Below are 25,880 nucleotides of genomic sequence, written 5' to 3'. Positions count from 1 at the left end.
CTTCAGTTTTATTCAGGAGATCTTTGTATTTCCACGAAATTTGACTCAAATCTACAGTGGATGGACAAAAATATGGAAACACCTTGTGAAATGCATGTTTCAAAAGAAAGATTGATTTTAATGAAATATGTAGGTGGCGCTGGCGTTTTTGACTACTGACGCCACTTATACAACTTCGTAAATGTGCTAAACAGTTCAGTTGTTGTCGGAGTACTGTTATGTGAGGTTGTCACTGCATTATGTCAGAGTTAACAGACTTCGAACGTGGGCAAATTGTTGGAGCACGTATGGTAGGTGCTTCCGTAAGCAAGGTAGCCGAGGTGTTCAGTGTTTCAAGAGGTACTGTATCGAAGATTTATTCCGCATATTTGAAAAGCGGAAAAACATCATCTGCTAAATCACAGCGCGGACGAAAGTGTGTCCTGAGTGATCGTGACAGACGATCATTAAGGGCAATTGTGACGAAAAATAAGAAGACCACAGCTGCAAAAGTTACTGCTGAAATGAATGTTGTGTTATTAAACCCTGTGAGTACCAAAACAATTAGAAGGGAGCTTCGTAAACAGGGAATTGCTGACCGTGCTGCAATTGAGAAGCCACTCATCGGTGATGCTAATGCCCGTAACAGGAAAAGGTGGTGTTTAAGTCATTAAGCCTGGACTATAGAGCAGTGGAAGCGAGTAATATGGTCTGACGAGTCTTCTTTCACATTGTTTCCCACTTCTGGCCGAGTTTACGTTCTGGAGAACGTCTTCTCAAGCTTATAATACAGATTGCTTGTTGCCAAGAGTGAAACATGGCGAGGGTTCTATTATGGTTTGGACAGCCATATCGTGGTTCTCTGCTAGCCCCATGATAACTGTGTCAGGGCACAGGACTGCCAAGACTTATGTGAACATTTTGGCCGATCAAGTTCATCCCATGGTACAAACTTTGTTCCCCGATGGTGACGGTATCTTCCAAGACGACAAAGCCCCTGTTCACACAGCTCACATTGTCCAGGACTGGTTTTCTGAGCACGAGGATGAGTTGTCCCATCTCCCCTGGCCACCACAGTCACCAGACCTGAATGTTATCGAACCTTTGTGGTCTACATTGGAACGGAAAGTGCGTTCTCGTTATCCACCGCCAACATCGTTATCTGAACTTGCCACCGTTTTGCAGGAAGAATGATATAATATTTCCTTGGCAAACATACAGGAACTGTATTTATCCATTCCGAGAAGACTGCAAGCTGTTTTGGATGCCAACGGGTTTCCTACACCATATTAAGCAAAGAAACATGTTTTTCTAAAGGTGTTTCCTTGTTTTTGTCCAAACCCTGTATCTTGCCCATCAGTGGCTAAGCGGTAAAATCATTGAACCCTGGTAGTTCTTAACTAAATTCGATTCCAAGTAAACGGGCTGGTTGCATGGGCTTTTTCATGGTTTTCACCATTGTAATGTGTATACGAGCCAGTTTTCGTTGGACATTTGTCTACGAAGGCATCCTTTCCCTTAAGGGGATTCGTACACCTTAAAACCCATAAAATCTTCGAATATGTGACTTCTCCAAGAATTGGGATAACTTATTTATTTTTAAAGCAATTACTTCCAACTTTTTACGGCTGACTACATAATATAGCTGCTTTCTGAAATCGTAATCAGAACGTTTGTGTTGCCACAAATATTTTTATAATTTAATCCGCTTTGTGACAAAAACTTTCGTCATGTTTCCAACTTGCGCGCGCAGTTTAAAACATTCTGTTGCATAATTTAATTCCATAGTTTATATATAGTGTGTGTGTGATTATGGCAAAGCCTCGAGGGCTATCTTCCTAAGAGGAGGGATGCCTTCGTGGAGGACTTTCTAAGGGAAACTGACTCGTTTACACGTTACACATGGGGAAAATCACCAAAACGCCTATGCAGCCAGCCCGTTCGCGGGATTCGAACCTCGGACCGAACTACCAGTGTTCAGCGACTTTACCGCTCGGCCGCTGATGGGACAGTTTATATATAGCTTTTATAACATTTGGAAACTACTGTAAACCAAAAAAACTGAAAATTTCATGTTAAATTTTTATTTTATTTGGAGTTGAGTTTATAAAATGTATTTTATTAATAAAAATCTATAATGTTTTCGTGCATAAATTTTTTTAATATTAAAATATTCATCAGATTTTTTCGTTCAGTTAGAAAATAGTGCTCATATAAAGAATTCCATCAAATTTTAAGTATGTACCATTAGCCATTTTTAAAATATCATGCGCGCAAGGTGGAAAAATGGCGAAATATTTTGTCACAAAGCGGATTAAATTACAAAAATATTTGTGGCAACACAAACTTTCTGGTTACTAGTTTCCAAAGCAGCTATATTATGTAGTCAGCTGTAAAACGTTGGAAGTAATTGCTTTTAAAATAAATAAAATATCTCAATTCTTGCAACAGTCACATAATTCGAAGCTCATAAGGGTTAAGGTGTATGAGCAATGCTTCGCCACACACAGTTACAACAAACCAAACTAAATCTGTCTTTTCCAAGTACTAAACATAATCTCAGTAATTACATACAATCAAGTATTAAAAGTTGAAGAAAATCTAGACAAAAAGTAGGCTGTCTTTTAAACATGAATAAAGTACCTGCATTACACTTTTGATTTTTAAGAATTCTTTTTCAAGCAGCATAATGTAATGTAATATTTTTTGTATTAAATCTTATATTGAAATGGGCCCCACCAGCGGCAAAGACGCTGAACACTGGTAGTTCGGTCCGAGGTTCGAATCCCGCGAACGGGTTGGCTGCATGGGCGTTTTCGTGGTTTTCCCCCATGTGTAACGTGTATACGAGTCGGTTTCCCTTAGAAAATCCTCCACGAAGGCATCCCTCTCTTTAGGCAGATAGCCCTCGTGTGCTTTGCCATAATTAAATAATCCAATCCAAACCTTATCTTGAAATGTCATAACCGAGCATGGAGTAGCTTCTGCTTTTTAATCATGCATCAACAACTCAAAATTTTTTTCTCATTTAGAATTCTGAAAGGTAGGCAGTAGAAAGAGCAAAGCTTTAATTTCACAAGCATAAAACTCTAGTAAAATGAACTTAAAGTAAGCAAAAAGAAATTCTTTCTTCAAATATTCAAAATTCTTGCAAGCATTTGAATTCACAAATAATGTCAAACAATTAAAATCACTTTTTAAATCTTTATATGGTTTTCATACAAGAAAATGGTAACAATATTAAACAACACGACATATAGACACTCTTAAATATTTTAAATCCACTTCCCTGAAAGAAGAAAATATCTGTGAAGTTAACGTTTGTTCTCTTAAGTTCTTTAAAGGTAAACAGATCATGATTTTCTTTAACATAATACTCTTTCAATTTTTTTTTTCTTGTGCCCAAGATTAACAAGTTCAAAGAGATTACATTTGAGATAAGATGTATTGTGTATCGTCAAAAACTGTTTACTTTAAGCATTTCACATTTTAAATAAATCTTGGAAATTTGCTGCCCCTTTTTATTCTTCTGATTTGAAACAGCACTTGAAAAGATGCTTTACTTTTTTCCTCACCTGCAAATAAAAAATTATTTACTTAAAATTTGAAAAGATAAGCTTATGTTTATAGCTTGGACTAAAAAGTAAACCAAATTATCTTTTAGTCCTTGTAAATAAAATTATAATGTACTTGAAGAGAAAATAAATTAACACACACAATTTAATTAATAAGTTAACACACCTACAATTAAAATATACTGCTCTAAGTAATTCATGATTCATTGCACAATTCATCTATTAGTTAAATATTGCTACGCTGTCTAAGGAAAACCTTCCATACAATATTTAATTGTTTATTTCAATTTTAATAGTTTCATTCTAGTTTTTTTTAATTATTTTGTTGATAAACTGAACAACAATATATGAATAGAATATGCTTAACAATATATAAAGTTATTTCATTTACGACAACGGATTTCATAATAAATATTTCTGGAATATTTTGTTTTCATATTTATTCTTTATTTTCTCTAAATATTCTTTAACTAAATATTAAATAAGAGTAAATATGATACAAAATAACTAAAACTCTATGATGCCATCTCCCGTTATATATTATATTCTATGTTTATTTACATTATAAAAAATCAGCATTTATACGGATTTGAAATTCGGAAATAATGGAACTTAATTTACGATTTTTTCTAATTTACTTCCGATTAGTCCTTTTTACTTCCTTGTACGAAGTAAAAAGGAAGTATTGTAATCGCGAAAAGTTTCAGGCAGCACATTTCAACGAAAATATCCATTTTGACCGCTATCGTATGCAATTTTACGATGTTTTTGCGTGATATCTGTACGTAAGAACAGAATAAAAGACTCGTTTCCTCCAAAAAAATTATAAAGCAGCTTTAAAATTAATTCTGAAGAGAATTTTTCATGGCGTCTGTACGAACGTATGTACGTACGTGCGTACGTACGTATCTCGCATAACTCAAAAACGAGTAGTCTCAGAAAGTTGAAATTTTGTATATAGGACTGCTATAACATGTAGATGTGCACCTCATATTTTGGTTCCAATCGGCCGCACCAAACGTATATAAATATATTTATATATATATCCACTCTGTTACCGGGCTCAGTGATCTCAGTTTCTTTACTCTTATGTGTTTGTAAATTGTACATTTGTTGCTTTAAGAATGATTGAATTATGTTGTTTTTATCTTCCGGTTAAGGTTTTTATGCCTTTAGTAAATCTGTATGCAATATTTTTAGAATTATCAACAATTTTAAAGTTGTTTAAGTGCCGCTAAGCCTTTATTTTCATGGCGGCTATTGATTGTTTACATTTGAAACAGCAGAATTGTAGATTTGTTGCCAATCTAGAGAAACTTAGCTTCGCAACAACAAAGATAACGCCTTCATTTATTATTGCCAATTAAATCATGCTTAATCCTTTCTGGAATTTTTTCGAGGAAATAAGTGTTTGAGATTTACTTCGTAATTTTTAATACAGATATTTTGAGTTTTTATGTATTTTTGTCTTCTCGCGAAGTGAGAACTGAATTAATTGAATGAGAATACTCGATCGTCTGTGAAAAAGTGTTCTTTTTTGTTTTGTTTGCTTAATTTCTTTTATACATCATTCTAGCTTTATTATAGTATTTGAATAGAACACGTGGCAACGATTAGATAATTCTATTCTTTAAATGATATAAATTTTGTGCATTATGAGTTATAATATGAACGAAATATAATACTGTTAAGTGAATCTAGCGCCAGAGTGTCGCTATGGTAAACACATTACTAGAGCGAATTTTAAAGAATGCATTTATTCTAAGGAAGTCATATGGTGGACACATCAGATTTTTTTAAAGTTATAAAAGCATTATATACAGTCTTTTTTATAATTTATCCGGAGGATTAATTAAATGATGGATTTTATTTTTACATCAAATTTCGTTCTATGAAAACGAAACGTTGACAGATAATTTTTTTGCACTCTAAGATTTTACTGCTACTAAAATCATTTTGTTCATTAAAAAAGAAGCATTTTTAATGTAGTACAACAAAACTCCAGTAACCAAGATACCAGCCATCCAGAGCTCCAGTTACCCGAGCTGCTCATTTTTCTTTTAAGCTTGCTATTGATTTGTTTGCGAGTTCTTATTTTTTTTCTTTGGTGTAGGCCAGTCCGTCCAGTCCAAGACACTTTATGGACCGCTTTGAAAATGCAATTTATTCCGACGGGCGGTATTGTACATAAATTTAAATATATATAAAAATTGTTAATGGAAATTCAAAACAGAATAAATTATTTTTATAGTTTCTAGTATTATTCATAAACTAGAATTATTCATAAATTAGAATTATATTATTCATAAATATAAGTTGAATACTTATGACTGTACATAAATAATTTTAAAAGTAGTAATTCAATAAAAAATTAAATAATAATATATTTGTTATTAATTAGTGCAATATTTGTTTCCCTTTTCTTTCACTTGTTTTTTTCATGTCGATCTCAGTACATGTATTTCCACATCGTACTAGATGATGGAGATTTCGTCAAATGGGCGCCGTGATTTGTTTCGTGAATTTCATTTTCGAAAAATATCTGATGTGGTCGTTACATGACTTCCTTGTGCGGTCTATTAAATTATACACATTTTTTGCTGCATTTCAATTAAACTTATTTCCTCGAATTTCATTAGAGATATATTTCTCATATAATAAATTCAGCTCTCACTTCGCGACACGGCAGAAACGCATAAAAATCAAAGCAGCTTTCTTAAATATTGTAAAATACAGGTGACGGAGGACGAGGGCGCCGAAAAACATAAAATACCAAATACAGTTTAAAAAAATTTACAATTAAAATTAGAGTTTCTTTGCAAAAACAAACAATTCGGCCAGCGCGCAGGAAGACAGATTTCTCGGTGCAAAAAATTGAAAGTTTAATTTTCGTTCCACTTGGCAAAAAGACACTGAAATTTGTGCAGATAATGACTTACTTCTCTATTTTGCTAAAAGTTTGAAATGTAAGCAAATGTGGGCTTTGTTAGGCTTAGCACGACTTTTAAATTGTTTATAATTCTACAACTATTGCATGCAGAATAACTAAAAACAAAAATCTTAACAGAAACATAAGAACAACATAATTCACTCACTTTTAAAGCAAAAAATGCACATTTTACTAACATACTTGACTACAAAAACTGAGCTTACCAAGCCGGGTAATAAATTGGGTTAAACTTATGTATATATATGTAATAATAAAATTCCGTAGTCAAGAATACACTTAAAATTCTAACTGTATGTTCTTTTCATTTTTAATGGCGACAATCTCTTATTTGAAAGTACGTGGAATTAAATCCACAGCCCCGTAGTCAAGTTGTTTTTCCCGCCTTTTTTTACACGTACAGTTTTAGAATGTTCTGGAGATATTTAAAGCGAACTGGATTGGCTGAGGAGGCTGACGTCATTTCTTGGAAGCTCCGCCTTTCCAGAGGCTATAAGAATATTGGGGCTTTTTCTTTAATGTCACGATGCAGTAAACTTCATACAAAAAGTTATTAGTAATTCTTTTTTATTTACTCTGGATATCTGATTTTGTAACTGCTATTTTCTCCTGAAATGGATCCTGTTTTTTAAAACTTATCGTCTGATAATTTAACTTACGTCATATATATATATAGGTAGGTAATGTAAAAGGTAAGTGCACAGCTATATGTTATAACAGTCCCATATACAAAATTTCAGCGCTCTAAGGCTGCTCGTTTTTGAACCATGCGAGATACATACATACGTACAGACGCCACGAAAAAAATCTCTTCTGAATCAATTTTAAATTATTTTACAATCCATTTTGGGAAAAGGAGTCTATTCTGTGCATACGTACAGATGCAACGCAATAATATGGTTCAGATGGATTTGAGAGCAGTCAAAATGGATATTTTCGTTGAAATATGGTACCCAAAATTTTTCCCGATTATAATACTACCTTTACTTCGTACAGGGAAGTAATAAGAAGCTTCGAACATTTTAGAGGCATGGTTGTTAATTTATTCCTCGGATGGCTGCGTAGTCAGAACATGATTTTGTTTTTCAAAAAACCGATTATACCAACGTGACTAGCATTTATTTTAATTTATTTCCCTCAAATAAATTATACCTTCTGTTTCATGCATTTAAAAACGAATTTCTTCGTTTATTACAGTAAAATTAAAAGCATGATTGTGTATTTTTTTAGGGGATGCATCGATAAAACTTTATTTTCATAGCTTCATTTTCCTTGGAATAGTAGTTTAGTTGATGTTTAAAAGAATAAAAAATTATTTGTCGGTCTCTCTTTTAGATGGAAGTATGTTTTGAATTTGATTAATGAAAATAAAACTATTCTATTTCTTTAAACTGTATAAATTTTATATAAAATAAATCAAAATAAACTAAAAAAAAACCTTATTTGGAATACTTCAAGTTCGTATTTCGTCTAGAGTGAAAAAAAAAAAAAAAAAAAAAAAGAATTCATATACATGCTAATTTAATCTTTTGCATATTCCTTATTTTTCTTACATATATATATGTACATATATCATTCGATGGTTGTGAATCATGACTTTGGTTATTATCTTTCTATTCATTTTATTTTCAGAATTATATAAAGGTAGTTTAAAATTTTGTAAAGAGAATTTATACAGATATTTTGTAATATGTTTATAAAAATTGACGTGCATTAAGAAGGACAGGGGCACGTAGGCTTCTAGATATTTTAAAATTTTTATTTATTCGCATTGAGTTTTATTTAAAATTACTTTACATGCTTTCTCCGCCAATTAGTTTTGTACATTTCATCAGTGCTAATTATGTACTTCTGCTGGGTTATGTTTTTATGGAAATTTGATTTACAGTTCTATTTTTGCGTATTGTTTTTTATAGGGATTCTGTTATATGGATACCCGTTCTATGTACGATTCTATGTATGGATACTCCACTATGGTATAATGCTATTGGTTCTGTTTATGGGTTTTTGTTTACTGTTTTGTGCAGCGATTTTTCCAAGAGGTACCTTTATTGGTCTATGGATTTTTGTGTAGTGGTTTTTACAGGATTTGGCGTATGGGTGCCTGTATAGGTGTACATGCTTTTGTTTACTGGTTTTTACAAGGCATAAACCTACGGTATATCCATTTTTTAATGGAAATTTGGCCAATGGATATGCATATAAAGTTCTGATTTTTGGCTATGGGTTTTTACTGGGATTTTGTTTATAGTGCCTACAGTTCTACAGAGATTTGGCCTACTCGTATCCGTACAGTCGTAAGGGTTTCTGTTTAAGGTTTTTTACGGGTATTTGGCATATGGGTACCCGTATAACAGTACCGGTTTCTTTTTATGGGTTTTTACGGGTATTTGGCCTACGGGTACCCGTACAAGCGTACGGGTTTCTTTCTATGGGTTTTTACGGGTATTTGGCCTGCGGGTACCCGTACAATCTTACAGGTTTCTTTCCATGGGTTTTTACGGGGATTTGGCCTACGGGTACCCGTACAGTTGTACGGGTTTCTGTCTGTGGGATTTTACGGGGATTTGGCCTACGGGTACCCGCAGAGCTGTACGGGTACCCGTAGGCCAATTTCCCGTAAAAAAATTTTATGGGTTTCTACGGGGCATTTTTAGCAGGGCAATTATAAATATTTTGCTTCCAATTATGCTCGGCTATTTGAATTCGATTAAATAATAAAAACAATACTACATGATTACATGATTTATAATATTTTTTTAAATGGCACTTACCTCTTCATTCCCCAAAGTATGGAAGAAGAAAACTAGTACTCCAATTATTGTGTTCAATATTGAAAAGACGCTGTAAAGAGCTAAATTCTGCTCATAATCTGAAAGCATTCCGATGATAAAAGAAGCCAGTATCACGGGCATCAGTATTAGATTAGATCTCTGGTGGATTCTGAAAAGAGAAAATCTAACCTGTTTCAACCACACACAGCATTAATCTAATCAAAATAACAATTGAAATATATTTTATTGCGTAATATCAATCAATGTATACAGTGCTTCATTTTTTATAACCCTGCTCGATATGATATGCCTCAATTATTATGTGTTACCTAAAATCATATATGGATAATGTGATTAACAACAAAACTTTCATTCCTCAAGCGTGACCACCAGTGGTCGCGAAGTAAAATCGCTGAGCACTGGTTTCGATTCCAGGCGAACAGGTTAGTTGCATGGACGTTTTCAGGGTTTTTCTCATGTGTAACCCGTTTACGAGCCAGCTTCCACGAAAACGTTCTCCGCGAAGGAATCTCTGCCCTTAGGCAGATAGCCCTAGTGTGCTTTGCTATTATAAATTAAACCCAAAACCTCAAGCGTGAGAGTGTCAACTTTTTTAAGCCATTTAGGACGGTCTTCGCATTGCCCTCTCCTGCTTTTGTTTTCTTCAGTCTTGATCTATATTATCTTTTGGTTAATCTTCCATAAGCGCCAACCAGCGGCCGAGCGGTAAAGTCGCTGAACACTGGTATTTCGGTTCGAGGTTTGAATCTCGCGAACGGGCTGGCTGCATGGGCGTTTTCGTGATTTTCTCCATGTGTAACGTGTATACGATCCAGTTTCCCTTAGAAAGTCCTCCACGAAAGCATCACTCCCTTTAGGCAGATAGCCCTCGAGGCTTTGCCATAATCACACACACACACTCATAAGCGGGGTGAGCGGGAAAGTGTTCATTTGGCGCGATTTCAATTTGGTTGTGTTTTCCGGCTGCATGTTTTCTTGTGGCAAACACAGAGCTTTGTTTCAGTGATCGTAATGAGTGTGAGTTTAGTATAGCCAAAAGATTTTTTAATTTAATTTTGAAATATTGCGTTTATTTTTAAAAGTTTAACTGTTTAATATTTGCAGCAGGTTAAGCTGTTGCAAACGGGCGGCGGGTGGCGTTGGGACCCGAGGATTCCTGAACCGACCGCTGGCGGGAGGAGACCTGGTGTCTGATCTTAGGAAAAAACTGCCGGCACTTGTCCCGGAGAACAAATGTCTGGAACCGGCTGGATCCCACTGTGAGCGGCAAGAACCGTGCGCGGGAGACCGTCGTAAGCAGTGGGGAAAGGCAAGAGACTCAGCGTTTGGTCAAAGGGCAGGTGTTGAGGGATGAAGACAGGTCTCTCTGTTCTCATCTCCCTCAGTTCAGCATAGGTCTCCTCGTGGCGTCCGCTGGAAACTATGCTGTCAAAGGCTAGATATAAGCTAACAGATGCTGGACAACTAACTCTGTGGTTCGAGTGGGTGGAATTTCTGGAACCGACCATTTATGGGAGGAGACCTGGGGTTCTTCCAGACCACTCTCTAGACTTGTGTCTAGATAGTTTCGGCCTTTTGAGCAAATAATCAGTCTTCACATTGACTAGAACCATCGTTTATTCTGTGGTAGGTTCAGGCTTGGCAGGGACCGTACTGGTACTGCCTTGTCCGTGTCCTTGGTGGTGGGGACGTTACATGGTTGATGTGATGGCCGTCTGAGGGGGTTTGGCTCCTCTCGGTCGGTGTGGAGGCACGTATGATCTCGTTCTTTATCAAAGGTCCGTAGGATAAGAGTACTGCGGGAGGGAGTGGTGACCCCTCTCGTGGGAATTGAACTAGTTATTGAGTAGTTTGGGTGGAGATCGGCCCTGTGGATCTTTTCGTGATGCTCGCCCGTCGTTCTCTGCCTAGATGAATCCTAAATTATGAGGGAAGCTTTCCCTCTCCAGCGACCGGGAGGCGTGGTGCTCTCTCAGCACGGTCCCGGAGGCATGGATTAAACCTTGAAAGAGAGGCCTCAGAACCTTCTAGGACTTGGCCATGTTTTCCTCTGGTTCAATGTTGCAAACGGGCTCATAATCATAATAAGCTTGTAATTATGAGCTTATAATTTATTAATTTTTTCATTTAATTTTATTTAGCTAATGTTTTTCGGCTCAGTTAAGTATTTTATTATTTTGTTTCTTGCATGTGGTGACCGAGATATGTGCAATGTTAAAAGTGTTGAGCGAAAGTGGTTTCAGTGTGTTGAATTCTATGACGATAGTAACTTATTAGTGAACTGGAATACATTTACTTGGTTGACAGTTTTTTGTTGCGAGTGAAGAGGCACTTGATATGTATTATTTTTGTATTTTTGTAGTAATTTATTTTTGTAATTTTTAGTTTCATGTTTGCGACGTGAATTTTTTGCAGTTTATTTTAAATTCGTGTTTCATTTTGTAGGGATTTATGCTTATGTTGTATTTAACGTCATTTTCGCTTTGCGATGTTAGATTTTAAATCGTCGTTTCTTTTTTGCAATTCGCAACTGCAGAATGAAACGGTGATGTTAAGTATGACATCGCGAACGAAACGGGTTTGGGACCAATTTTGTTTGGCGTCAACTTCCCCCGCTTATGGAAGATTAGCCTAGCTTTCAGACATCGGTAAGCGAACATCGCTCTTTTTTCCACTTCTTTTAAAGCTCCATTTAGCGAACGGCTCGAACGGGACCAATGTGAAATGTTTGCACAAATAGGAAAGTATTTTTGTAAGTGTAAATATTATTATTAAAACTAGCAAGTCCTTTGATATTCATGATATGATAATAAGGAACTACTCTTATATGCGCTTTCAGATCGCCAAATGCGGCGACAAATTTCTCGCAGAACATTTTTGGCGAGAAACTCCACGGTGCCATATTACTATCTAAATTTTTTGTCTACATTTCGAACTTTAAGCCTAATATAACTCCAAAAACGTGGTTTTCGCATATGCAAAAACCACGTTTTGAACACACAATTTAAGCTAAAATCCGAAACAAAAACAAAAAATTTAGATAGCAAAAAACGTAAAGTTTTGACTAAAAATATTTGACAAGAATTCATGTAGACAGCGATATGTTTTAACTTGAAAAAAGAAAATCTACGAATTGTACAATCTAGGCAACGAACAAATCTACGAACTACGCGCACCTCGCTTTAATAAATTAACATAACAACAATAAATTTCAAAGAATACCATGTACACAGCATCCTGTTTAAACTTAAAAAGAATCTACGAATTGCACAATCCAGGCATTGCGCACAAATCAACAAAATAAACTCAAATAACTAAAATTAAAACAATTCAAATAACAACAGAAATTCATAGTAAAAAACAATTAGCATAACATTCTACAAAATAAAAACAGTAAAATAAAATGCACTTACCATAATACATTCGTTAATAAAATTTCGCCAGTCACACCACGTCTGTGAACAAAAATGCCACGATTTTACTATATCACATCTCTTTCTGCGATTTAAAATTTCGAAAGTAACGATAAAAACTTCCTCCAAAGTTAACTTACTACACGAGAACCACGATCCAAATCTTAAACTCCGCTGACAGCCACATACTTTACCAGCAAGCATTTGACTGCAAATCCACACAGGAACTATCAGAAACGCCCTTCTTCGTCCGAGTTCTAATAGCAACTCCGCATTTCGGACTCCGTTTTAAAAGTCCCACAGAAATTCCAAAAATACATTTCGATCGTCATAAACACACCCGTGAACAAAAGACTCGTCAACAACTCCAACATCGTACCTTTTAATACTATATTTACTTTCCACACAATCTAAAATACGCGACTGAAATCTTGCCACCACATCTATCATTGCAAAATAGGCCATTTCAAAACACGCACGACACGAAACAATGAGCAAGTAAACCACTGCAGCAAAAGAGTTAAATTTCAACGTCAAAAGGGTTGCCATACAAACAACATCGTCCCCAAAACCACAGCCCCGCAACCGCGCCAAAAACCAGCGTAGAACATATATCGCCACATTTGGTGATCTTAGGGCGAATATAAGAGTAGAGCCGATAATAATAATGTGCCTTTGTTTGGGCTTTTTTAATGTGCGATGTTTATCATTTAATCTCTCTGTTCCGAAATAATATTCAGCATGTAATTGTTTTCTCCTTTCAAGCGATCAAATTAGTAGTGAAGGGGGTGAATACGGGAGTAAATATGGTATTTAATTTTCTATTTATTATTTACTAAAATGTGATTCAATTGTTTCGTTTGATAATGATTAAACCCAAAATTATGAGTGTTCACTGTGGTTTAGTTGAAAGCCTTGAAAATAAATTTGCACATGAAAATAACATCAAAAATTTTTACTAGTTCATGTAGTTCACAGAAAATGTGAATGCAAATAAAGCCTCATGATTAAAGCAAGCACTAGGACACTTACTGTGAAATATTTCTCAATGTGTTTTGGGGCATATTTAATAGTTTTAAAATTCATGTAATAGAGATAACGAATTTCTCACTCACTTGCTACTAAGAAGCTGCCTATGGTCAATAACCTTCAAGGGCTTGAAATCGGCATTACCTGCTGCTTCTAGCATGATGAAATCCAAGATACAAATGCTGACCACAGGTCCTATCACAAGGTAAGACAAGTATTTATCCATCTGTAGCCAGCAACTGCAATGAAAAAATTATCATATTCTTTACTGAATAGTTTAGAAAAAATATAAAATTATTTTATCCATTGTAATCCAAGTACATTAAATTTCAAATGCTTTGCAAGATAATTAATACACTATAAAACATAAAAGTCTGTGGACCGAGAAAGAACCATGCAGTCAGGAAGAGAGATAACTACACAAAGTGAATAAGACATTAGTCCACTACTGGTTTAGATGCAAGCTGTTGTCTGGAGTGCATCGATTTTTAAAAATGAAGCATGATGTCTTAAAGGATTTTCTGCCAAATATTTTTAATTATCATTTTAATTCGCCTACGTTCTAGGATAATCAAAAACGCCTTCCATCCTCCCCCAAATAGGCTCGGTGGAATTTTAAGTAGCAGGAAATGCTTGCAAGCACAAAGACAATTACTAGAAATGCTTTCAATCAGTATAAACAGTCGAATCGGGTAATATCCTTTTGAAAAGTAAACCCGGAATAACGCAAAGGACAACATAGGAAATAGTATAATTTCATCAATGTATATTTGGGCCATATGAGAGGCAATGGTGACTACCAAAGGAGTCCGGTTGGCAAAAGAAATGGCCCCGCAAACCATACTCCCAATTGTTGGCCTGTGTGGGATGCGACAGGTAGATCCCATTGCAATCACGGGCATTTCCAGACGGTGTGACACAATAACATCGCGGCAAAATCATCGCGGGCGAAAACGTCGCAGAGAAAACAACGCAAGGCGAAAACGTCGTGCTACAAAACATCGTGGGAGAAAACATCGCAAAGAGAAAACATCGCAGTTCTAAAACATCGTGGTACAAAATATCGTCGTCGAAAATAAAGTGGTTCAAAAACTTCGCAGTTTATAAACATCGTCGTCGAAAATATCGCGGCAAAGAATAATGTATCAACAAATCATCGCAGGACGATAACATCGCAGACCTGCTTTTTTCACGCTTTAATAATTGTAAATGGATATTCCCATAATGATTTGTGAGCGCGAGATGGAAAGAAAGATAAATTTTACTTTCATATTATTTATTAACTAATCAATTCTTGCTAAAAAAGTAAGAAGGAAACTTAATACTTAAGAATAAACTGAAGCAGAACAAGAAATAATTTTCATTAAGAGTATTAGATTGACAAAAGTGAAGAAAATAATCTCATAATTAGCAATTTTTTATAGATAAGTTCATGCAGTTACGTAGCTTCCTTTTTCTAAACATTTTTAGATTATACTTTTAATGAAAAATTACCAGTACAAACTTTATAAAAAAATTATTTATAAATGACCTTTGTTAGTTAACTATGTCAGTTTAAAATTATATTAAGTGCTATAAGTTGCCTTAATTTTCTATGCTTAAATTTCCTTCTTACATTTTCAGCAAAAATTTATTAGTTAATAAAAAATATGAGAGTAAAGAATGTCCTTCTTTCCATCTTGCGCTCACAAATCATTATGAAAATATCCATTTACAATTATTAAAGTCTGAAAAAAACATGTCTGTTATCGTCATGCGATGATTTGTAGATACTTTATTTTTTACCACGATATTTTCGACGACGATATTTTTAAACTGCGAAATTTTTGAACCGCTTTATTTTGGACGACGATATTTTGTATCACGATGTTTTAGAACTGCGATGTTTTCTCCCACGATGTTTTGTATCACGACGTTTTCGCCTTGCGTTGTTTTCTCCGCGACGTTTTCGTCCACGATGTTTTTGCCGCGATGTTTTCGGCTGTAACCTTTCCAGACACACCTGTACTGATCATAAATAAAGCTAAAAAAATCATCACGAAAGACAAATCTTCAGTCACTTTTCTTTTGTTGTCGCCCTAAGTCGACTGCTGCCCTCTTAAAGTACAAATATGCCATTGTCCACCCATTCCTGTTAATATCCTGTAATATTCGCAGTGAAGAACCCAAATGTTGAACAATTCCTCAGTTTGCCCACCTAGTCTCTTTCAATCCGATGACAAAGCCCAGCTTCCTTCAAATTGTGATAGTATGTGCTTGTCATAAAGAACGCATGTGAAAAACATTGTTATTGCTTTTAAAATTGAATTTTGCTCATTAATACCTTTTCGAAACTTCGATGGGGTGGAGCTCCGACTATTCCTTTATTGAAGTGCTAAATTTTAATCATTCACATGTAATGTGTATTTAAGAATTATTGTTAAACTATTTTCATATTATGCGTTTCGAACAAAATTTATTTGTAGCATTTACTTAATTTAATTTACATACCTCAAAATTTATATACAGCTTGCATTTACTTGCATACAGCATAAATTTACAAATAAGCTTTTAAAAAATCATGCGGTTGAAAAAAGAAAGTTTTCTTCTTATAAAATATTATTGCATGAATAGGGATAATTCTCAATATATATTTTCTTTTCTGGTTTCAACGCAAACTTCTTTTCCCATTTCCTCATTGCCAATAAAACTGGAATGCTTCTCAGCAGGAAGTAAAGATTGGCGAAAGGTAAAATGGTTAGAAGTTAGTTACTTTCTTCCGCTTATTAATACATCTGTGAACTCGCGCAGTATTAAGAGATCTGTGATTTACGAAACGTTTTTATGAATCTATTCTCTTGTTGATTTAATCAACCGCGAGTGCTCTCATCTTCAGTAAGAGATTAAATCTAATCTAATCTAATGATGAGCTCGAGCAATTTTTTTTGATCGGTGAATCATCAACTGCATCAGTATACAGTGTTTGAATGGATCACCAACTGCATCATTATAGAGTCTTATGTATTGATTTCCAAGAACTTGATTCTGATAAATGTCAATGATCATGTTTATCTGTAAGTGAATATGTAGAGATCAGTACATGGATGATCACTGCAAACTTTGCTCAAATTCTGATATTAAAATCACTGTAACTCGTTTTTACAAGAATTCTGAGTTTAAACATTTTTTCTTGCTTCTGTCTAAAAGCAGAATATAATAATTATTGGGTTGGCAACTAAGTAATTGCGGATTTCACTCATAGATGGCTTCAGTTGAATTTTTAGGGTTGCAGACGTACTACAAATGTAAAACACATTTTGTTATTTGATAGTTGGCAATTCAGCTGTCAATCAGTAAAAAAGGTTTTTTTGATCGGTTGCGTAGTTTTCGTTTGGCGTTCGTTGAAAAATGGAAAATCAAAAGGAACATTTTCGTCATATTTTGCTTTTTTATTTCCGCAAAGGGAAAAACGCATCGCAAGCTCATAAAAAGTTATGTGCTGTTTATGGTGACGAAGCCTTAAAAGAACGGCAGTGTCAAAATTGGTTTGCCAATGATTTCTCACTCAAAGATGAAAAACGCTCTGGTCGTCCAGTTGAAGTTGATGACGACCTAATCAAAGCAATAATCGATTCGGATAGTCACACGTGAGATTGCAGAGAAGCTTCATGTATCACATACATGCATTGAAAATCACTTAAAACAACTTGGCTATGTTCAAAAACTCGATACATGGGTTCCTCACGAACTGAAAGAAACGCATTTAACGCAACGCATTAACAGCTGCGATTTGCTAAAGAAACGTAATGAACGTGATCCATTTTTAATACGACTGATAACTGCCGATGAAAAATGGGTTGTTTACAACAATATCAAGCGGAAAAGATCGTGGAGCAGGCTAGGTGAATCAACTCAAACAACATCAAAAGCCGATATTCATCAAAAGAAGTGGTTTTGTTATCAGTTTGGTGGGATTACAAAGGAATTGTCTACTTTGAACTCTTACCATCCAACCGAACGATCAATTCTGATGTCTACATTGAACAACTAACGAATTTAAACAATGCAGTTGAAGAAAAGCGGCCGGAATTGACAAATCGAAAAGGTGTTGTATTCCATCATGACAGTGCAAGGCCACACACATCTTTGGTCACTCGGCTAAAATTATTGGAGCTTGGTTGGGATGTTTTGTCACATCCACCATATAGTCCTGAACTTGCACCATCTGATTACTTTTTGTTTCGATCTTTTCAAAACTCTTTGAATGGTAAAAATTTCAATAATGATGATGATGTCAAATCGTACCTGATTCAGTTTTTTGCTAATAAAAACCAGAAGTTTTATGAACATGGGATTATGATGCTGCCTGAAAGATGGCAAAAGGTCATTGATCGAAATGGGCAATACATTACAGAATAAAATTATTTAGTTCCATGAAAAAATTGTCTTTAATTTTCTAAAAAAAATCCGCAATTACTTAGTTGCCAACCCAATATTTGTGAGGAACGTAGTCTTTTCATATTTGTGTTAAATGTTCTTCCATTAACTACAAAACAAATAAGTGTAAGATAAAGCTTTATTATGTTATTTATTTCTGAAGATTGCTTTCTAGTTTCCAAAACCAGAAACAAATCTGGGACTCTAGGTGTTCAAGAGAGCTCTATTAGACGTAGAAAATTGCAAGTTTGTGGGTCAAATAGTTTTTGAGCAATGGGGGGGTCGAAAATAGCTCGAAATGATTCGTGTAAGATACACATGGCCTGTGTCTCGTTGCTTTCTTTTCCGTCTGTTCCAAACAATGCTGACACATTGCCGTGTGTCTAAATATTATAATAAACTACGTTATCACTGAAAGTAAAATTAACTCATGACTTATTTTAAATCATTGTAGTACCAAGTAATAATTTATAGCAGCAATATGTTTTAAATATTATGCATAAAGCCTAAAACGAGAAATTTCTACTTACTGATATGATGCACCATAATCATCCAAAAAAAAGCACACACTCACAACAATTATGAGAACTGATACACCTAGGTTAAATGGAATAAAATAACAGTCATTATTATATTATATTTATCTAAATGATAATGAAGCATTGATTATTTTACGCTCAAAGTATTTACACAATCTTGTTCTAAATATTACCATAATATTTAATCAAGTATCATACACTAGCGTTCGGTAATACTAAAGATTCGCAAAACATTCGATGTAACCATTTATAATAGCTAATCTTAGTTGCTATTAATGGAATATTTTATAAATGGTCGTACCATATCATTGAGATCGTATCATCTAAATATACTGACTACCAATAAGTATTTGGACACCTATGCAAATGACGATATCTACGGTCCCAAGGTACGCCACGGACTCCGCCGGTATATATCGTGTAGGAAACAGCATCGGCTTTAGTCGCATGCAAGATGCCTCGCAGTTCAGAGCTCTCTGATTTAGAGAAAGGTATAATTATCGGGTATCACAAATGTGGCCGATCCTTAAGGGACATATCTAGCGATCTGAAGTACCCAAAATCGACAGTGGCCTATGGGATTAAGAGGTGGAAGGGGAGAGGTGATTGTCGGAATGTGCCCCGAGTCGGCAGACTAACGAAACTGGGGGATAGAGACCGACGAGTGCTGTTCAGAGAAATTCGGAAGAACCGCACCCAACCGAGAGCCCTCATCCGCGAGGAGTTTCAACAGGCATCCGGGAGTATTGTTTCAATGAATACCATCCGTAAGAAAGCACTTCTGCTTGTTTTTCATGATCGTGCTGCTGCCCATAAGCCTTTGATCACAAAGTCCAACCGCGCTGCTTGGTTAATGTGGTGCAAAGCACATCGAAATTGGATCGTAGATCAGTGGAAACGGGTTCTTTGGAGTGACGACTCAAGGTTCACCCTTTACCGTTCGGATGGCAGGGTCTGGGTCTGGCGTCTACCTGGAGAACGTCTCCTGCCAGAATACATTGTGCCAACAGTCAAGTTCGGCGGAGGTGGAATTATGGTCTGGGGGAGGTTCTTCTGGTATGGGCTGGGACCCTTGGTCCCCATTCATGGTAACCTCAACTCCGATGCCTACTGCACTATTTTGGATGACAATGTGCTTCCTACGTTGCGGCAGTTTTACGGGTTGGGCCCCTGTTACTTTCAGGACGACAATGCCAGTTGTCATGTTTCGACGTTAACCAAGGCTTGGTATGGTGCCAATGGAGTTCATCGAAGGGACTGGCCTGCCCAGAGTCCAGACCTGAACCCTATCGAGAACCTCTGGGACGAGTTGCATCGCCGAATTCAGGGGTGCACTACCCTTGCAAAATCGATGAAGGAACTTCTATGTCTTCTCCAAGCCGAGTGGAAGAAAATACAACTAGCTGTCATACAAAGACTTGTGGAAAGTATGCTCCGGAGGGTTCACGCTGTAAATACCTCTCGTGGAGGCTCTACCAACTATTGATTATGAATAAAGTTAGTTTTTCTTTTCTACCACAAGTGTCCAAATACTTATTGGCAGTCAGTGTATAAAGCTTATGAATAAAAATACGTGGAAAAGAAATATTTGACAGGTCGAATATAGAAGGTTTTACATATTTTTAGATCTGCTTCGATAAAGAATAAAAAAAGACAGATGTTTGGGAATAAACCTTTCTGGTAGCAGCTTATTATTTGAAATAAAAAATATATCGTTTGCTACATTTAAATTTATTGTTCTTTCAAAATTTCGACTGTAAACAAGCTGTGGATTGAAGAATCTGTTTTGCGCTTTCCAAACAGAAATAGTCCTATTCTGTAATTCGACAACATTGTGAAATGCATGATATTACAGTTTCGAAGTGCAAAATAAGCAACATTATTAATCGGAAAGGGAGAAACTACCAGTCATTATTTCTACATAGAAAGAAGTCTCCAAATACCCGAAAAAGGTACTACATACAGTTCGTAATGTTTCTAAATTTAAATCACTAGTAACAAGAGAAAATCCACCGACTCAAATCAGTTTCAAAGTCTTTGAATATACTTACTATAACAACAATAAAGCTTTTGCGAAGGCAATGTGGCTGAATGCAGAACAATTTGTAAAACTTTGTGTGAAAACAACTTAGCAGGAATATCCAAAAAAGGTACATAGTGTTTCTAATGCTTCTAAATTTAAATCATTGGTAACAATAGAAAATCCACCAACTCAGAAATCAGTCTTTAAATACAACTGTAGCAACAATAAAGCTTTTTCCTAGGCATGTGTCTCAACGCAGAACAATTTTCTGTATGAAAACAAATTAACAGGAGATAAAGGATTATACTTTATAAATCTTGGTGAAGCATGGGTTCACCTAAATAACTGCAACAAAATGTTTATTTATTATCGAAAATGAAGAGCAAAAATTTACAAACCTCATTCCATCAATGCAAATACAAATTTCAGTAATAGGTTAATGATTTATAGAGGATTCTTTTACAATCGGGAATTAAAAGTTAGAAAAGTAAAAAAAAAAGTGTTATAATCAAATCAACATATTAATAAAAGACGTTATGTACGTTTACGTCCGAAGAAATTCCCTTTCTTTATCCCAAAGAGTTTCAAAGAGTGAATTTTCATCTAAATAAAGTCAGAGTTCGAAACGTACCACGGCATTCCTTGAAAAAAATGAAGACTGCTACAGATATTGCATATATACCTTTTCAACGTATTCCTGCCAAGTCCGCTAACGTTTCATCTGTAGATTATTGTGCTTATGGGAAAGAGCTCTTTCTAAGCGCAAAACCACCATGTTTAATGGAATCAGGAAAGTAATGGAAAAGGAATGGAAATCGATATCTCTGGAAATTTTATGAAAAGCCCTTCTGTCGTAGAAATCGAGTTAAATATGTATGGTCCAGAAAAAAGGGCTATCTGATTGAACATACTCTTTATAACTTGAATTTTAATTAAAAGGTTCCGAAATCGGTCTAGAAATGTGTACACACCCTTTGTATAATACTTGAAAAGAGACCTCTATAATAAGACACAAAAATTTGAAATAAAGATTGTGAATGAGGGATGAAATTTTGTTAGAATTGGTTCCTAACAACTTTCTAAAAAATTAACCCTAATTTTAGTAGCATTTATCATTCATTTATCATTCATTCACTGTATGATAACTAACTAACACTAGTTCACCTAAGAGTGGAAGGCTGAAAAATGAAGTTCATGTACTCATGGTCTACGGACCCGTTCCTCCTCTAATGATGAGCAGACAATATAAGTATTTATGTTCGTTTGGGGTTCGTTTCTTGGATATAAAGGCAATACGGTTCAGTAACGGCAAATTACTGAGTCTTCAAATTTTAATTTTTGCATATACATATGCACTGAATAACGTACTCAAATTACCTTTTTCTCAGAGCGGCTTATTCAGTTTTACAGAACAACATTATCACTTCCTTTAATCTATCATTATATATTTCTTTTATTGTTTCAATTTATCAATATCGCACACTGTTTATCGTAACATATCTATCTGGACAAGAGAAACACGCCTGAAATAAATCATAAAAGCGAAACAACAACCAGATTTTTAACATATAAACTCAAGTTTCCAAGTGCAAAGTTCGGGAGCCACTGTAGAAATATTTGGTTATTTTTTTATGCGAGAGACTTGAAAAATGAGCAATGCCACTGGCGGCATTCGAAACTGGACCTTTCGTATAACCACCGAGTTTGCTACCGTTACTTCACGAAGGCATGCAGAAAAGAGGTAGAACATACCTTATAACTCTTTTATTGATGCACTAGCCATCATAATGCCAAAATGATTTACCTTTTGTGGTGATATTAGCATGTGATGTTACATCGTCACATGTTTCTCTTTGCTTTTGAGTTCATCATGATTTATGTTGGTTTCCTTTACTTTCTAATCCGTTTTCTTAAATCATCTATGAAATTAAATTCAGTTTGCGAAGAAATAAAATGAAAAAAAAAATATTATCGTAAACAGTAGAACTACAGAAACTTAATGGATAGTTAAAACGCTCACATTCAAGTCTCTTTCATATTGATCCCGGTCATTTATCTTTAAAAAATCACAAATTGTTCTACCACTACAAAATTATAAATTTATGACCAGTATTCCTTAAAGTAAATATTAGCCAAAAGTACAAATTTTATTCCTTACTTCTTTCCTAAAGTATTAGTTCAAACTACATCTTATTAATCAAAATCGTAAAAACAACCTTGTATTTAGCGTAGGTATAATGAAACACTCAATCGATTTCGAGGGCGGCTAAAGGTCCCTCCTCATCAGGAAAAAGAAATACCTAGAAAGAAGAAAATAAAGGAGAAGGAGTCACAGAAACACGTACGTGGTCCTTATCAGCACTGCACGTGGTTATAACTACATTTTTAATCAAGTTTTTAACTTCGCTAATTTTTCATGCTCGATCAGATAGCCTGGCTCAGTAAAAGTAGGCGGCCAGTGCAACTCTGATTAAAAATCTAGTTATAACCACGTGCAGTGCTGATAAGGACCACGTGTTTCTGTGACTCCTTCTCCTTTATTTTCTTCTTTCTAGGTATTTCTTTCTCCTGGTGAGGAGGGACCTTTAGCTGCCCTCGAAATCGATTGAGTGTTTCATTATACCTACGCTAAATACAAGGTTGTTTTTACGATTTTGATTGTCACATTAGCGTGTTTCTCTTCTAGTCTACATCTTATTAACTTATTTTGTTTCCCAGTACGTGCTTTTAAATGCTTAGATATCTTAACATATCGTCTTTTTGTACAAGTCCAGCATCACTGACATAAAATTCACAAATCAAAATCGCGAAAAGTTTCTCGATCAACTGCAGCAGCTTTCAGTTCACACTTATGTTGCGCTTGTTTACAATTCAGATATAGTCCATATGCTTATTTTCCCTGGGGTCCTTATAACGTATCTTCCATGTTTCGACGAAACAGGCTTTCTAGAACGGGCTCTACTTAGGTCTAAATAGGGTAAATTTATAAGGTATTTCTCTCGCCTCCTTAGCATGCCTTCGTGGTGCAGAGGTCAGCACACTCGGCTCGTATTCGAGAGGTCTGTGGTTCGAGTCTCAGCGAAAGCACTGCTCATTTTTCATGTCTCCTGCTTACAAAAGAAGCTTAACGTTCTCTACAGTAGCTAAAAAAGGTGGTGGATGATGATCCTCCACCACGAGGATTAGGCGATTGGGTCCCCTAATCCCCAGTCGCCCTTTAAAAGGGGAAGAATTGTAGCGTTGCGCGCCTCCAACTTGCACGCAACCAAGAGGTGACTGTTGAAACTGGATAAAAGACAGAGTCTTGTTAAGGGTTTAAATCCCTTTTTATTCAACGTAATAAATTACAAGTGCGTGCTCTTGACGCTCACAAACTACGCCAACTCGGCGGTCAAATAAAAATAATAACCTGAAAAGAAACTAAAGACAAGACTAACTACGAGGCTCTCTAAAAGTAACTAACCTCACCGCGTTTTACAATACCGCTGCTAATTCAGCAAACTTGAAGATCACGTTGAACGATTAACAATACTTCCAGGCAAGCACACAGACCGAAACGCGGGGTTCTTCAATTTCTGGCTAACTACCTCCGCGCTCGTGAAGTAAGAACAGCACACCTCGAACTCGTTTCCTTTCTATTTAACTCAGAATACTTCCGCTGATAATTTGAATCCTTGCGCGTTCTACTAAAATTTACATACTCTGACATTGGCAGTTCCAGGGAAAGTAAGGCTTGACAGGAAAGGTAGTTTAAACTTAAAATAAATGTTAGTTCAAATAAATATAAACCCTACAGAATATAAGGTATTTCTCTCGCCTTCCTAGCATGCCTTCGCGGAGTAGTGGTCAGCACACTCGGCGCATATTCGAGAGGTCCGTGTTTCGAGTCTCCGCGAGGGCATTGCTCATTTTTCAGATCTTCTTATTAAAATAACCTAGTATCTCTACTACTTTAATTTTAATCCCCCTGTATATATATACACGCACATTCATTAAAATTTGAAATAACTTACCCCAGCCAACAAGCATGTTTTGAAATCTGTTTAATAGACCGTTTCTTGGTACAACAAACGCCACCATACTATAAACGTGCAAAGATTCCAAGAGCATGAACATAAAGCAGGCCGTAAAAAACAAATGTAGAGCAATGGATACGACTTGACACAAGCCCTAGAAAGGGAGAAAAATTTTATGTGATATTTTAAAATAAGTGTCATAAAATATTAATGTTAATATAACTTCACTTCACTGTCAATTTTAATATAACTTTTGAATCTTTTAGTATACATTTTTTGCATCAACTGCTGTCCTACTTTGAAATTACAGGTTGGTACAGAGGCTGTTCACACATTTTTTAGAAGGTTATGTATATTGTATTCACAAAACTAAATTACATACAATTTTTGTGTTTTAAATGTTCTATTTGGCATCCCTTATTCTGAACTATCTTTCGACTCCGCAATTTCCAGGATAATAATGCCTTTTGAAGTGGCAGAAGAGATATTCTATCCCATTCCTCCCGAACAGCTTTCCAGAGTCCTGTTAGGGTTTTGGGACAACGTTTGGATAATGCAGTTTTTAAAAGACCGAAAGCACAAAAATCCGTAGGTGACACATCGGGAGATTTAGTACGGATATCAATGAAGGATATGGCCTTGATACCAGTTTTTTGTTCCATTTCTTTTAGGAAATTTACAGTGGATTTTTATGTGTGACTTCTAGCTTTGTCCTCATGGAGTCTCACAGATTGATGCACTGTGGGTAAAGCGATGGTATTTCATTCAGAAAAATTGGCGATAAAATATGTTCCTGATAGTATTTGGAGTTAATCTTGACATTTTTTGCACTCTCTTTATTTTTAACTTGCCATTATAAGAAAAACCAGAAACAATCATGAATCCCTTAGATAAACTTTCTTTCGATTCTTTGAACCATGTACTTAAATTTTTTTTCTTCTCTTTTATGATAATAAATGGCTCTTTTTTTGTTACAATCATTTAAATACACCCATGCTTCATCTATTGTGACAATTGTTTTCCATTTTTCTTTGGATAAGTGTTTCTCGTATAGAATTCTGCAGCATGTCCTGCGTTGAGCGATATGCTTTGGAAGAAGACGATGCACATTGCGTTTTTTCGCTTTGTTAAGATTTAAATCAACGTTT

The 25,880-nt window shown here is 35.5% G+C and overlaps 1 protein-coding gene across 1 annotated transcript in view; it reads right to left on the bottom strand.

Annotated features, from left to right (window-relative positions):
- Positions 1 to 3,163: 3,163 nt before the first annotated feature.
- LOC118183597 (putative adhesion G protein-coupled receptor E4P) overlaps positions 3,164 to 25,880 on the bottom strand; it is an 86,259-nt gene continuing 63,542 nt past the window's right edge. The window contains exons 9-13 of the mRNA XM_035353194.2: positions 24,730 to 24,886; positions 18,685 to 18,751; positions 13,825 to 13,977; positions 9,276 to 9,444; positions 3,164 to 3,554 (exon numbers count right to left, since the gene is read on the bottom strand). Of these exons, the coding sequence (XP_035209085.1) occupies positions 3,501 to 3,554; positions 9,276 to 9,444; positions 13,825 to 13,977; positions 18,685 to 18,751; positions 24,730 to 24,886 (600 nt within the window). The 3' untranslated portion in view covers positions 3,164 to 3,500. The remainder of the gene's footprint in view (positions 3,555 to 9,275; positions 9,445 to 13,824; positions 13,978 to 18,684; positions 18,752 to 24,729; positions 24,887 to 25,880) is intronic.

Source organism: Stegodyphus dumicola, chromosome 5 (assembly GCF_044657685.1).
Source record: "Stegodyphus dumicola isolate Sdum_Otavi_A_Nest chromosome 5, ASM4465768v1".
In the NCBI taxonomy this organism is placed as follows: domain Eukaryota; kingdom Metazoa; phylum Arthropoda; class Arachnida; order Araneae; family Eresidae; genus Stegodyphus; species Stegodyphus dumicola.
This window is presented reverse-complemented; position numbering and strand designations above follow the sequence as displayed.